This window comes from Euprymna scolopes, chromosome 24 (genome assembly GCF_053919585.1).
Source record: "Euprymna scolopes isolate OS-2025 chromosome 24, ASM5391958v1, whole genome shotgun sequence".
NCBI lineage: Eukaryota > Metazoa > Mollusca > Cephalopoda > Sepiida > Sepiolidae > Euprymna > Euprymna scolopes.
In genome coordinates, this window is record NC_136505.1 from 38660167 (window position 1) to 38676952 (window position 16786).

The 16786-nt window shown below is 34.5% G+C and overlaps 1 protein-coding gene across 2 annotated transcripts in view; it reads right to left on the reverse strand.

Annotated features, from left to right (window-relative positions):
- The window catches only part of LOC145246657 (cytochrome P450 3A11-like), a 94859-nt gene that overhangs the window by 18271 nt on the left and 59802 nt on the right, over positions 1–16786 (reverse strand). For both annotated transcript variants that reach the window (XM_080108365.1, XM_080108366.1), the window contains 4 exons: positions 12086–12213; positions 5623–5743; positions 4519–4676; positions 380–468 (listed from right to left, as the gene is read on the reverse strand). In XM_080108365.1, coding sequence (XP_079964491.1) covers positions 380–468; positions 4519–4676; positions 5623–5743; positions 12086–12213 — 496 coding nt within the window. The remainder of the gene's footprint in view (positions 1–379; positions 469–4518; positions 4677–5622; positions 5744–12085; positions 12214–16786) is intronic.

Genomic DNA, 16786 nt, shown 5'->3' on the forward strand with positions numbered 1-16786 from the left:
ATCTGAAACAAGAATATGTTTAACTCGTAAAATCTACACGAGAATTGTTCGCAAGGTGTAACGGATAAAGTACTAGATGAAGTTCAGTTATTGTTGAAGGGTCTTTCTTCAGTGGAATACACAGAATGCAATTGCAAATTACTTACGATTCTACCCGGTTATTGCTGACTGAACGAGAATTAAATAAAGGGTTCTGTTCGAAATTCTGTGTAGGTTGCCGATTTCGACAGAAAGATTCCCAAGTTCCACAGAAAGATTTCCGAGTTCAACAAAATACAACAGAATAAGGTCTGAGTTTTCATCAGCCGAAACGTTATGTAAATAACACTCAAGATGATAACAGTAGTCCGAATAATCCATACAATCCGAAACATCTCACCTTGTTACGACTGGGTATTTTCGTAATGTTTCTGACAGACACATGTCCAAGTACATTAACTCCCGTACATTATCTTGATTAGGAAGCTCCTGAAAATATGAGAAAAGAAAACAGAAAAATAAGAAAGAAGACTAGAAAGAAAAAGACGCGAATAATATAAGAAAAGTAGAATAAGAATAATAAACTAAAGAATACAAAATGTAAGAATCAGAATAACAGGTATAGAACAAGAATACAAAATGTAAGAATCAGAATAACAGGTATAGAACAAGAATACAAAATGTAAGAATCAGAATAACAGGTATAGAACAAGAATACAAAATGTAAGAATCAGAATAACAGGTATAGAACAAGAATACAAACTGTAAGAATCAGAATAGCAGGTATAGAACAAGAATACAAAATGTCAGAATCAGAATAACAGGTATAGAACAAGAATACAAAGAATAAGAATCGGTAGATGAAAATAAGAATAAAAAAGAATGAAAAGCAGAATTCTTGCTAACTTGATAAATATCTACTTATGTATAAAAAGCACTGTGTGTGAGAGAGGTTATTTTTTACACGGTGGTCACCACTTATCAAGGCCCGGAAGCCATACAGGGATAAGGGTTATTGCAAGTACAGTACGTTAGTGTGGAGATTTGAAAAAGTGTTTACTTAAGGGGGCGGTTCATTAGGAATTTGTTAATGTTGGACTTGAAGAAATCCAAGTTGTAGTCAAGTAGGAAGCAGGCAGACGGAACAGAGTTCCACAGGCGTGCAGTTCTAAGAAAGAAGTTTTGTTCATGGAATCCACGTTTTGATTAAGGCACAGATAAAGAGTGGGGGAAAATTTTCACAGTGGATTCAGCTAGACGGGGGTTTTTCGTGAAAGATTGGCGAGAGGGGACCAGAGATTGGAGTTCAGACGAATACCTGCCATGGAAATAACGATAAAACAAGGATATGCTCGCAACGTCTCTTCTGTGGGAGAGAGGTTGCAGGGTAGGGAAAAGGGCATCCCCCACGAAGCCACGAAGTCTATTTTGTACTCTGTCAAGGCAGAATAGGCTGTTTTTAGCAGCTCCTGTCCATATATGGCAGCAGTATTCCATCCTTGGACGTACTTGGTTTTTATATAGATAGAGAATTGCATCAGTTGTGAGATATCTTCTGGAGCGGTAGAAGGATCCCACCATCTTTCCAGCGACCTTGGCAACAGACTTGATGTACGTTTTCCATTTCAGATCAGGAGTAAAGGACAAACCCAGAAGCTTGTCAAAACACGAGGCTTCTCCTAGACGAGAGCCATCCATTTCAATTGATGTCAGATGGGGATCAGAGCGTTGATGATGTAAAGATGGGAGTTTGGTTTTAGATGCATTAAAGGTAACCAGCCACGTCTTACCCCCACTGAACCACGCGCTCGAGATCAGAGGAGAGAGAATCAGAGAGAACTTTGTCATTTACAGCCTTTGACGTGTTGCCGTAGATGGTCGTGTCATCAGCATAGATGTCAACGAATGATTTAAGTATGTGTTTAGGGGGGTCATTGATGTAGATCAGAAAGAGAGTAGGGCCCAGGATTGATAGATGGAGAGATAGAGAGGGACGGATGGATAGTCCCCAGATGTCTCCAAAATAGTTAGGCCGATTTTTATGGAATTTCACAGAAATGTATTTTATATGTCATGGAGTGTTCTTACATAGGAATTTATTTAATCAAAATACCTCTGATAATTATCGGTAATCGATGATGTAAAATATCACATTAAAGAAGGAACTGTCTGATTTTAATACTTTTATATACTGCTTAACATCACAAGTGTGTTTGAGATCCAGATGAGCATTGTATGAATAGAGGTTTCAATCCTACCCAAAAGCCGGCCAGAGGCCTACTTGGCCAAAACGTGGTGAGACGACAACAACTACGGATGGCAGTGATTGCTGAGAATGCAGTTAGGAGATTCGAAGTTCCTATCCGTCGCGGTTACCACCTGACGAAGGCCAGAGTAATAGTTGGCCGAAACGTCGTGAAACAACAACTGATAAAGATGAGAATAATAGTCCGCAATAAAATAAATTAATATAAATAATACTCATCTCAATAATGAATTCCAATTAAAATAATATATATGTGTTTGAGAGGTTTATCAACGCACCGCACAAGCAGAAGAGTCCACCATATAAAATCAACAATAGTTTCTTTGATAAAATATAGCGTTCGAACTGAACTGAGCGTTTCTGTTTAGAGCACAATTCAATCACTTGACATTTACATTTTAAACTTTAAATGAAGTCATTATATAAAAAGTAATTTAATAAAATCAACCGTAGGTTCTGTACAGTGCAATGTAGAGTACAATGTACTGTTAATTAATATATTTCTGGAAGGCATGTGAGGTTTCTCTCAGTGCAACGCAGTGGATCACCAGCTAAAGCAGGCAATCAATCGATTTGATTGAAAAATGGGCGATTTCAATGATTTCGATGATAATAAAAGTATTGGAAGTGTGGAGCATTTGTTAAACCATTATTCAATCCCGGTCGGGTCTCTCTGTTAGTTCTAATATAAAAAGTCAATGTTTATAAGACAAGAGATATAATACTAAATTGCAAAAATATAAGAATGGTACGTTTTACGGTAAGAAAAATGCGATGCTATCGGTAAATAATGTTTGCATTTTATTTAGGTTCAAATCTGTTAAGTTCTAACGGATGTATACGATATGCCGAAAATCTTCTTAGCTTTATCAAAAACTAAAAATCATAGAGAAAAAAAATATCAAAAGGCAGTTTTGTAGAATATTAAACAGATCATAGCAACGCATCTTTTCTTGTTAGGAAAATGCTATAGTGTTGCTGAAGTATGTGATAAATAGAGAAGTGATCAACCACCTCGACAAAAAATAACCTACTCAGTGACATGCAATATGGTTTCTGTTTTGCTTGATCTATAGCTGATTTACTGACTGTAATTTCACATAGAATTAATTAGAGCAATTACCCTTGCCATATAGAAGGCTCTTTGTAGGGTAGTACATCACAGTCTACTTTATAAGATTTCCAGCTACGGAATAGCTGAAAATGTCCTCTCCATTATTAAATCCTTTCTCTCTTATAATAATTTCTTATTATAAGATGGGCAGAAATCAGAAACCCGTAATGTTAACGCAGGCGTCATCAGAGTTCCATCCCGGGCCCAATTCTCTTCATGATGTTCGTCAATAATCTCACAAATCACATTCTTAGATCATTCGTAGACATTGATGTAGACGACATTACCATCTATGACAACACTTCGAAGACCAGCAATAGCTAAGATCTCTCTGATTCTCTCACTTCTGGTTTTGGGCAGTGCAACGGGGAAAAGGTGGTTGGTTAATTTTAATGCGTCTAAAACCAAGCTTCTCTCTTTCTATCATTAACGCTCTGACTCACATCTGATCCCAACTGAAATTAATGGTTCTCGTCTTTGATAAGCACCATGTTTTAACAAACATCTGAGACTGACCTTCCATCCTGATCTGAGATGGAACATATACATCAAATCCGTTGCCAAGATGAAAATGATTAGATCATTCTATCGCTCCACTAGGTATCTCACTACCAATGCAATCCTCTATAAGAGCCAAATACTCCCAGGATGGAGCAGTGTTGCGATGTCTGAGCAGAAGCTGCTCGGGCATCCTATCCTGCCTTGATCGATTTCAAAAACGACTTCAGAACCTAGTAGATAATGCCTTTTTCTCTCCCTTGCAACTTCTTGCCCAGACAAGAGACGTTACGGGCCAGTATCTGCTATATCGTTATTTGTATGGCAAGTGCTCGTCTGAGCTTCAGTCTATAGTCCCCCTTTGCTAAACTTTTACAACAAAAAAAAAGAAACACTCACCTAACTACAACCGCAATCAAAAATTCACTTCACTTTCTATCTATTTCTAATCCATGAACAAAGCATCTTTTCTAGAACTGCCCGCCTGTGGAATTCTGTTCCACTGGTCTGCTTTCCAGCTGACTACAATATGGTCGTCTTCAAGTCCAGTGTGAACAAGTTCCTGTTGAACCATCCCTTTAAATAATCAATTTACCAGTCCGAGAATTTAAGAAGTCTGTGTTGCTTGAAGTGATTAGTATTAATAATATTTGCCACTCACCTCACCAATGACGTTCATTATTTCTTTATAGACTTTCTCTTGGGCGTCTTGGTTAAAAGCGAGGCTGTGTATCAAAAAGGCAAACGTGGAGGAAGTGGTTTCATAGCCTCCCACAAGGAAAGTCAGTGCGTTGGAAGTAATTTCTTTGTCAGTCAATGCTACAAGTAAAACATGTTCCATTACAATTAGGTCCTTATTTTTGACAATAATTGGATGGTGTAAGCGTTGATGAATACGCTTACGAAGAGAAGAGACATCAACTTGTTTCTAACATCGAGTTTCTAAGATGCATGACAATAAATGGATAGTGAGGGCGCATATTTTTAGAATGGATCAATTTCTTAAATACGTTTGCTAAAATATATGTAGCGACTATGTTGCAAAACGAGAAAATGAGAAAGTTTTAAATATAGGTCATGGTGGGCTTCAAGCAATTCACCATATTGAATCGTAAATATCGGAAGCTGATTAAACAAGTGGATATGACATCATCTGTTCTTAGGTTGATGAAATGATTTAGGGAGAAGCGAGTTAATATCGGCTGAGGTGTCTATGAGACGACACCTGCTTAAAATGCTGATGCTTATTTAGAATTAAACTTATTTCTCAAAGCAAAAATACAGAAAAATATTTTTAAAGTAACTTTATGGTGTGCGTACCCGTCACAGAACGAAGATGTCATATTCCAATAATCACGTAAACTCATCATGTATTTTGTTAACTAACAAAAATCTAATTTTATAATGAAACGAGACTTGATGTTTTGATCCGCCATGTTTTATAAATAATACAGAAATAACTTAATTCGAACTATTGATATCAAAATCAACATTGTAATGCAACGTTCCCTATTAAAATTGCCAAAATATTCTTAAAAAATTGTTGTCTACATAAAAATAAAAATGATCAATTCACGTGATGTCTGGAATATGACATGATCATATTTTTTCTACAATTTATTTTTTAAATTGTATTATTTAATTCATAGTAGGCCGCTTTTGTAAATAAATATCATCAAATACTAATAAATATTATAACATCGTGTTAAATACCTTCATATCAAATAATATTTAACCAATACCATCAAATAATATCGTTTCTTACATTGCGTGTCTTGATATTTCGAGACGAAATCCTTTAATGAAGCACTTTCCTCTTCGTCAATACTTGTATTGTTGTTGTTCATTCGGGCTTCTAGCATCAATTGCATCATGTCTCTACGATTCTGAAATAAAATTTAAAAGTAAGAATGTGTGTGTGTTAAGACATTTCTCAATCTATATGCGCAATGGACTTTTGATGTACATATTTGAAATTTCTTATATAGGGTATTCAGACATGTGTAAAACTTTTAATCTGTTTTGCCTGGATAAAAAGAGCTACTAAGGGTCAAACTTGAAAAATTGGTACGTGGGGGGGGCCGCCGAATTTTTATCTGTTTGTCAATTATTTCACAAATGCGCATGCGTGTATCATTCCCATGGTAAATTAGTAAAGAATAAGTAGGTAGGTTTGAAAACACTTCTACAAGATCGTGTCAAGTTTGTCGAATGATAATCGTATTTGACTCACTGTCTCTAGGTTTTGGTTTCGATTTTAATTGGAGTATTTTTTTCTTACACGAAGTGAATTGGTTAAAAAAAAAACATAATACTTGCATGCACATGTTTCAGTTCCTTTCCGTTTTTTTGTTTGTTTGTTTTTTTTTGTTTTGTTTTTTACTTCATTTTTTAAAGAATTTAACGCTACCTTTTATACCTACGGTATTTATGTTTATAATAAATAAGAAATCTGCATTAATTAAAATATAATATTTATGCATATTTTACGGCCGGGCAACGCCGGGCGGCCTACTAGTACAGATATAATAGTCGCGGGGTGAGTGTGCGTCTACGCATTGATCACTACTAGATATGATATAACAGAACAAATGGGACAAGAATTGGTGAGAGGTGGAATATGGTAAGACATATCTTAAACACGAAAGTCATAATCTGAACGGTGTGAGTTCAATTCCAGTGTAGGACAATACATTTTTATGTTTGCTTCAAAAGAAACTAGCGATGAAAGCAGTTCATCATTTGAACGTAAAAAATATATTATTTAATTAATTGGAATTCTTATTGAGATGAGTAATTTGTATTATTTATCCATTTATTTATTGCGGACTATTAATTAATTAAATAATATACCATTCGATGCGGACCCGACAGTGGAAGGTCAAATAACAAATAAACGTTGATTTAAAAGACCAAAAAATCCGTGGCGCAGTGGATAGAGACGTTGAGTCTCTACGGTTCCAGGTGAGCATTGAAGATAGCGGTTTCAATCCTACCCCAAACCGGCCAAATGCTTAGTGATAGTAGGCAGGCAGGCAGGCTCGAACTCGCAACGCGTAGGGGGAAAAGAAGGTGAAAAAACCTAACGTCTTAGCTTATGCGTCGATCTCGAATCGGAAGTCGCGAGTGTTGGAATTAAGGCTGGTCAAACGAAAGAAGACGATGACGTGCGAAAATGTAGACGTAAAAACCGACCCTCCTTGTAAAAACCGGCCTAGTTGAGGGTGAAGGAATTAATCTTTTGGCCCAATTTTTCGATATTTGCCGTCCGATAGATCGTACTTTAAAACGGTACCGATTTTGTCACGTTCCGAGATATACAAACACACACACACACATTTTGATTTTTATATATTAGATAAACTGCTTATTGGAGAATACAGATGTATTTATGGATATTTCACTTTTTATCATCTTTTGCTACTTTCGATTCAAATACAAAATATTATTTTATAAATTAATGGATTCCATTAGGATCATCCATATGAAACAAACGCTACGAAAGCGTTTGAGTCAATATTGTTACACATTTCTTAACGTTGTCGCACACTGATATTTTTGTAATAAATTTTAATCTGGAAATCATTTTATGAACTGTTTACTTTGTATGAGTTTTAAAAATAAGTTTTGTTTTTTTTTGTTTGTTTTTCACTTGAATAGATGTTATGTTATATACTGAGTTACATTTACTTACTTTATAGTTGCATATACATCGAGTGTGCGATTATTAGCAGCCATAGCCCCTAGAATTATGACGTGTACTTTTATAACATACTTTTGCTAATACACTTTTTGTTAACTATATTACTGTTCTTATCTTGATTATTACTGGTCAACAGCAACAGGAAAATGAGAAAATCTGTATAATAATCGCTAAGGCAGTTTATGTTTGTACGTACGTTATCACCTTTCACACACATTAAAAAGTAAATTCTTCCTATCAACAAAATTGGCGATTGACCCTGAATCTGATGTACTTAAGTTTTAAAATTTCGACGTGATACATTTTATAAGATAACATTTGTTTTATTGATTGACGTATATTTAACTGACAATATTCCACAGTAAGAACACGACGAATATTGAAAAGAATTACATTGTTATAATCTCTCTCCCTCTCTCTCTCTCTCTCTCTCTCTCTCTCTCTCTCTCTCTCTAGAGAGAGAGAGAGAGAGAGAGAGAGAGAGGGAGAGAGATTATAACAATGTATATATATATATATATAAGTAGGTTGTAGTTTGCTTGAAGCATTGTTGAAGAAAATTATAAGGTAAAATTAAAAGCCAAGAACAATGCGAGATTTTTTTTTATATAGAGTAAAATTAAATGCAAACAAAAGAAATAAAGTTCTTTTTTTTGTTGTTTGTTTGTTTTTTTTTTTTTGTTTTTTTTTTACAAAGGCATCACCACATTATCAAGGCCCAGAGGCCACTCAAGGATAAGGGTTAAAGAGTGTACAGTAGAAGTTGGTCAATATAGTAATCATTAGTAATGAAAATTTGGTAAATTTAATAACTTATATGGAACGGCTCATCAAGAACTTATTTACTTTAGACTTGAACACAACCATATTGTAGTCAGCCGGAAAGCAGGAAAACGGAAGACAATTCCACAGGCGTGCAGTTCTAAGAAAGAAGCTTTGTTCATGGAATCTATGTTTAGGTTTAGGCACAGATAAAGAGTGGGGGAAATTATTGATAGTGTTTACAGCTAGACGAGTGTTTCTTGTGAAAGTTTGGCGAGGGGGGACCATAGATTGAAGCTCAGTTGAACACTTTCCATGAAAATAACGATACATCAGAGACAAACTCGCAACATCTCTTCTGTGAGATAGAGGTTGTAAGGAGGAGAAAAGGACATCTCCTACGAGGCTACGAAGTCTATTTTGAACTCTATCAAGGCAGGACAAGTCCTTTCTAGCAGCTCCTGCCCAGATGTGGCAACAGTATTCCATCCTTGGACGTACCTGGCTCTTATATAGATAGAGAATAGCATCAGCAGTGAGATATCTACTGGATCGATAGAAAGATCCCACCATTTTTCCAGCGGCCTTGGCAACAGATTTGATATACGTGTTCCATTTAAGATCAGGAGTAATGGTCAAGCCCAGAAGCTTGTCAAAACTTGAGGCCTCCTGAAGACGAGAGCCATTCATTTCAATTGATGACAAATGTGGATTAGAATGTTGATGATGTAAAGAGAGAAGCTTAGATTTAAAAAAAAAACACAAAATTCTTGTTTGTTTTTTCTTTTTCACACAAATTTTAACTCTAAACAACAGTAATTTATTTTTCTGTTGTATTCAATGGTGATATAAATCTCAATATATTTCAGACTTATTAGTCCATTTTCAAGAGAAGACAGCGGAAGAGTGTTCAAAATTGGAAAAGTAGCCGCCGAGTTTGCCACGTGATACCGCGAAATATAGAACAAAAAATGACGTTAGGAGAACGTTAAAATAAATCAGTTGATGTTTGAAATACTTGTTGCGTTTGTGAATACAGGGAGATGACTATTCAAGCAAGCTTTTTTTTTTTTTTTTTTAATTATTGTTTTTCTTATGTTTTAAACTTATATTATAAAAGCGGAGCTCAATTCCAGTCTATTGTTTAGTGTGGGAGTATTTTTTGAAATAATTAAAGATTCGAGGATACGAAGTTGACCTACGTTTCTTGAAGAAGCAAGAATGTTGATGTGAAAATCTGGTTCTGAATTAATGCAAGTGCGAATATGTTTATAGAACGACGAAGCGGTAGTGTTTAAGTGCTCTTTAATGCGGTGATGAAGCAATCTGGTAGTGCTTCCGATGTAAGATGCACTGCATTTAGCGCATTGTAGGTCGTAAACAACGTGGTTCTTAAAGCATAAACCTGTGTGTGATATTGGGCAATTAGAGAGTGAACAAGGGGAAGGTGTATGCGATGGATGTTTTCGGTTGAGCTGTTGTCTTAAAGTAGATCCAGTGTGGATGAGTTGAATGTTGAGCCCCTCGCTGCGGATGGCTTTTCGGATTGAAGATGAGATTTTGTCACTGAGGAAGGGTAGTTTTAGAAAACAATTGTTAGAGAAGGGTCGGGTGTTGCGTTTTTTCTTTTTAAGTGAGGATAGGATCGTATTAGGGTAGCCGTTTAGTGAGAGGGTCTGTAGGAAATTGTTAGTGTGTGTATGTTTGTCGGAGATATTAGTGCATTTGTCTTGTATGCGTGAGATTTCGGCATGTGCGTAGTTTAGTTTGTCCTTGAGAGGTAGCGCAGATTTGAAATGTACGAAGAGGCGTTTGCTGGCGGGTTTTCTGTAGAATTCAGTGCATATGGCACCATTTTTTTTTATTTGTATTTTAAAATCAAGTAGAGAAAGGGATTCCGAAGAGTCTGGGTGTTCTATAGTAAATTTTAAGTTTGGGTCGGCGTTATTGAATTTGTGGAAAATGTTAATAGCTTCTTCGCGGGAGTATGTGATAATTAAAATGTCATCGATATATCTAGTAAAAAGGAGATAAGAATAGCAGGTACTAAGGGTGTGTCTTTCGAGTTTGTCCATATAAGCAATGGCAAGAATACCGGATAGACAACAATAATTAAAAAAAAAAAAAAAAAAACCTTGCTTGAATAGTTATCTCCCTTGATTCACAAACGCAACAAGTATTTCAAACATCAACTGATTTATTTTAACGTTCTCCTAACGTCATTTTTTGTTCTATATTTCGCGGTATCACGTGGCAAACTCGGCGGCTACTTTTCCAATTTTGAACACTCTTCCGCTGTCTTCTCTTGAAAATGGACTAATAAGTCTGAAATATATTGAGATTTATATCACCATTGAATACAACAGAAAAAAAAAATTACTGTTGTTTAGAGTTAAAATTTGTGTGAAAAAGAAAAAACAAACAACAAAAAAAAGAACTTTATTTCTTTTGTTTGCATTTAATTTTACTCTATATAAAAAAAAATCTCGCATTGTTCTTGGCTTTTAATTTTACCTTATAATATATATATATATATATATATATATATATATATATATATATATATATATATATATATATATATAAGTGACCTTGTCTGTCTGTCTATATGTATGTATGTATGTCCTTTGAATGAACTCTTTTTCTGGGTCAACGGCCAACTAGCACCGTGTATATTTGTGTGTGTATATGTGTATTGGGGTGGAGAGGGCTCCCGTAAGCCGTGGTGAAGGTAACCTTTCTAGGAGAAGCAAATCTCTGATTTAAAAAACCATAAAGCGGAACACCATTACCCGCATTAAGCTGGTATGCAGTTTAATTTGTTGCTGGCTATCTAGCTCTTGCTTGTTGCTGGATTTCAACATTTTGAACCGAGAGAGAGACTTAGCTGTCGTACAAAGCTAAGACTCTGTAACATCATATTTGTATAGATACTTCCTCAGGCATTTGGGCTCATGGATTTTAAATGTCTGAGGGAGTGGCACTCGTCTGAAAAGGCGTTGCAATCATCATGTATGTATGTATGTATTGTACGGTTTCTACCAAATTACTCTGTTACTTTTTAGTCTGTAGATTTTAAACTTGATATATAGGGTATTTGGGCACGTAGAACAAATTCGATTTGGTTTTTAGCCGGTAAAAATAGCTACTAAGGGGTAAAATGGAAAACAATCGAACTTGGTGGGCGTAAGTCAGCTAACCGTACATGCATGCGCAAATATACAATGATACGGTAAAGTTGGATAATTTTTAAAGTTCTGATATCCGCCTGTTCTAAGATCAGATGGTAACGAATAAGGTAGGCGTTAAATGTTTTGGTTTAGATTCCAGCTGATAGCACCCAAGTTTTTGTATATATATTTTAACTTTTTAATAACTTCTGCATATTTGGTACAATATAATAATAAATTGAGAATTGACTCTATAATAATAAACACGAAATTTGCATAATATGAAATATCATATTTAAGCGTATTTTGCGACCGGGCAACACCGGACGCCTGCTAGTTTTAAATATACACAGAAAAGAGATATTCGTTTTATTTATTTAAATAATATTTAGCTCACTGACAATTACTTTTGCGGAAGAAGAAAGAATCGTCCTTTTCTTAATAGTATTGACATTGCGATACATTTATTATTTCAAAATTAAGATCATTTTAAAGGTAAAATTATACACATTGATGTAGAAAACGCCGTGGAATTTCCACATGGTCTTATTAGATTTTACTAATTTATTTTAGTATAAAAAAATTCAACTCACGGCGGTTTTGTCAGTCTTTCGAAATTTAATGGTGTCTTGACAAAAACTGACGAGATAATCCAGTTTGTTTTCCAGCGTTCCCGGAAATCGTAAGAAGTCGACCAAGTACCACAATGGTCGACAGATGACTGATTAAAGAGAAGAATAAAAAGATACGGCGAATGCATAAAAAAAATTGAATACATAATATATAATAAGGATAATACGATACGACACATTCATACTAACCTATTGGCAATGCTTACCAATCTAAAAAAATAAAATCTAAAAAAATAAAATCTAAAAAAATAAAATCTAAAAAATAAAATCTAAAAAAATAAAATCTAAAAAAATAAAATCTAAAAGTATAAAATTACTGTTTTTTTATTACTCCAGTTGACTTCCAACAAGGCATATCGCCACTTGGACGTAAGGAGCTACTATTTGGAATCATGTCTAGGAAAGATTAACAAGATGTTGGTTTACATTACATTTAAACTTTTACATATCAGTACAGTCATGGAAGCAGGCATCAGGAAGAGAATTTAAAAATTTTAGCTGTTCGAGGGAAAAAAAACTATTAGAGTAGACAACTTTCTGGAATTTAGAGACCTCAACAGTGAAGGGGTGTGATTTTGTTGCTGAACAAGTTTGCCTGGGATATGTACGTCGAAGGAGCACAAGTGCAACAAGTTCATCAAATCATATTCCTTTTAAATACTTGTAAAACAGGCACGTGGATACAACATTAGGGCGATGGGACAGGGGTTAGAGCTTAGCTGACAAAGTGAGACCTATCAGATTGAAGACGCTTTTTGGGCCCTATTCAAGATGGAGGAGACTTATGGTAGATGCACCAACCCAAATGTGGCAACAATGCCCCATGCATGGTCGAATGGTTGCTTTGTAGAGGTACAGGATACTCTCAGGTGTGAGCACAATAGAGATAACCCATCTTCTTTGCAGCAGCTTTTGCAATGTCGTCAATATATTTGTTCGTGTTCATATTGCCTGTGAATGTTAAGTCGAGGAGTTTAAAGGAAGAATTCTCAAGTAGGGTGTTATTTGTCATGGATATCGGTGCTTATAAAAGGAACTTTCTGTGTTCGTCTGTGTTCGAGTTCGTTCCTTATGGGCGCGAAAACGGCTGGGCCGATTTTCATGAAATTCCAGACGAAGGTGCTTTATTTTCCTGGCAGTGTTCTTAGATTTTGTATCGGAATGTCTTCCATAAGTGTCGATAATCGATAATCGAAATAATCCGATGAAAAAGAGAACAAGCGATTTTGACCAAAATTAACACTTTGCACAGCCTCGCGTCACAAGTGCGTTTGAGGAGTGTTATTACCACACAAGCCGAAAAGCCCGACATACAAAATCAACAGTAGGTTATTTGATATAACAGGGGATCGGTCGAAATAAATGTTTCTATTTAAAGCACAATTTCAAAATGATACATGCCTTTTTCATTTTAAACTTAAATCTAAGCCATTATCACCGCACAAGAAGTAAGGCCGAGCACATAATATCAACAGTAGCTTTTTTGATATTACAGCTGCGCGTTCTAAATGAATGTTTCTGTTTAGAGCACAATTGAAGAATGACACTAGATTTTTGGATTTGAAACTTTAATTCAAGCCATTATATATAAAAATAATTTTATAACATAAGGAGTAAATTCTCTGCAGTGCAATGTAGACTACAATATATTGTGGACTAAGTCACTGCGGGGAGGCATGTGAAGCTTCCTTTTGGTGCATCGCGATGGTCGTAACCTTCTTAATATATGTCATTAAGGCTGGTGATCTAAACAATGACGTCATCGCTGAGATCATAGCAAGCAAGATCTCTCGAATAGTCTGATCGTCGGTAATAAATCAAAGAATTTTACAAAAAGTATTAGAAAACTTTAAAATTGCATTAAAAAAGAGAAAAATAATGAATATGATGATTTGTACTGAAACTTATTCAATATTTTAAAAATAAATTCAAAAAGGAAAAGTTGTGTGCTTATAAATCATAAAAAGTAATTAAACATTTCGTTGTTTTATGGATTTTAAAGAATGAAATGCGTTTATTTTTAATTATGAATTATATTTAAAAAGAAAAAAAGCAAGGAATCCGATTCGATTTATTGTAAAACTAAACTTTATTCAATATATAAAACATACGCGTGTAAAATCACGAATGTTTGAAGCAGAAGACAATCAAATATTGCAAAACATGAAATATGAATATTGACAATTAATATTAAACAATCAACTTAAAATTAAACGATAAATATTTTTTAATCTAAACTAACAGCAATATATTTTTCAAATCAAAACGAACAACAATATTTTTCAGGAAATCAACCAAATTAATAAAATTTTCAGTATTTATTACGTAACAATCACAGAATATAATGAAACCATTATTATTTTTTAAATCTAAAACTATTATATTGTGTAAACAAAAAACATCTTTACTAAAGCTATATTTTTAAGTACTAAAAAAACGCATGAATTTAATTTTGCTTTTTCTATAAAAATAAAGCATCGTAGATTTTATCAATTAAAAAAAATCTTTTTTCAGGAACATTACGAAAAAGGCCACTAAAGTCTGTGTTAATAATATCGTTATAACTCGAAGAAAAATCAATTTTCTGGATTTAACAATATTACCATCGGATTAAGCATTGCTTATTCAATATTTTTACAAAAAAATAAATAAATGCAAAAAATGTTTCATGTATTTCCTGCTATTTATAAGGTAACCTTTTTAGCATTAATTTTACATGTAACATTTCAATAATTTCCAAGCACGCATGAGCATTTTTCAGTGTAATTTTTTAACATGGAAATATATATGTTTTTCCTTTTGGAGATTAACTTTGGTCTGTTATCTTTCAAACACAATCAAAATTTAGGCGTAAACTAAACAAATAATTATGATAAGCCTCTTTAAAAAGCATAGACGTTCGTTTTCTCCAGTTATTTTTGTCCGTGACTATTGTTTCGATTTGCGTTTTTACTTTAGCAGTTGTTTTGTCCAACCGAATAAAAGCTTTAGATTCTGTTTAAAAAACACAAAACTTATCTAGGTAGGTATAAGAGTAAGTTATCTTGCTTTTGGTAGCATTCATTTGTTATATATTTGAATTATTGAGCTTTTTTCGTTTGTTGTCTTCTCTGTTAAATCTCCGAAAACGGTATTGTCATTAGACGTTATCTACTTCTGTTTGTTTCTTAGAACAAGTGACCCGATCCACAGGACCAAATTCAATGACGTCAGTAGGTTATAGGACGTTAGTGATTAAAGAAGGGTCCCCAACTAGACTAGGCAATCAATCGATTTCTTTGAAAAATGGGCGATTTCACGGATTTCGATGACAATAAAAAATATGAGAGTGAGAAACATTCGTTGATCATCATTCAATTCCGGGCAACACCGGATCTCCCTGTTGGTAAAAGTATAAAATCTTAAAGTATGTCTAAACATCTTTAGAAGCTAAATTATTTCAGTTACTTTTGTTTTGTTGATACGACATCTTGTAATTTATTAAGTACTCCTTTTAACGGTACTCCTTAAAGGAGAATAAAAGGTAGACGTTCAACAGCTTCGTAACTTTGGCTTCCTTTATTTTATCATATATCCTCGAGTTTCGTGAGCGATGTTTCTGATAAAGGGTGAAGGATTACTGATTTCTGGGTTATAATTTATAAATTTAATATGTATCGTTGGCTAGTTTTCGACCTTGAAGTAATATTATTGTTATTTTTGTTTTGTTTTGTTTTTGTTTTTGTTCTGTTTTTGTTTGTTGTTTTGTTTTGTTTTTTTTGGGGGGGGGCGGTTCTGCTGCGTACATCAAGTAGTTTTATGCTTTGTCTGGAGCAATTTACATTTTAAAAAAATGATTTCGCGCAAAGGTGCCTCAATCAAGAAGGGATTGTACTTTAACACCATTAAAAATCACCTACCATCTACCGCTTAGAAGCATTAACTGAATCAATACGAATAAAATTTGTACTGAATAATAAATAAAAGTACATGAAATATTAAATTTATAAACATCTAAACGTAAATATATTTTACTTAAATCTAGTTTTAATTATGATTTTAATATGGTTTAGCAAAAATAATTATAGTTTGTTATTGATACTCGAATTATTCATCGTTTTGCAAAACATTTGACCAGAGCTGTAGAGTGACCTCCATAAAAGCAGTAGCAACAGTTCTCTGCTAAAATGCAACCCTTATTGGCCGTGGTAAGGGTGGTTTCGGTGTGGTAATGCTAGGGCTAGGAAGTCTAAAGCCACGGTTTCTGGAAGGGTCACTGATTGTGTACAGTTGTGGCACCCAGCGATAGTAAGATCTAACAAGGCTATAGAGACGAAACTTGTACTGAAAATAACACGTTACTTTTAACGCATATGCAACCGCTATGTGTTCTGAGTCAAACCCTCCATGACTTCGTAATCAAACGTTATGATTTTATACTCTTAGTGTCGAAGTTGAACCTGCAAACTTCTATGTCTACCAAATACGCACAGCTAACAAGACCTTCATGTCGACCAGGCAGTCGTTTTGCACGATCCTAATCAGCTCTGTGTAGAAGCCCAATTCTCTCATTAATAGCAATGACAATAGCAACATCTGACGCCATCTACCCAGGATGTAATTGGAAATAAAGCCCCATACTAAGAGAAAACATATTTCTAGAAAATAAAATTGTACGAAAAC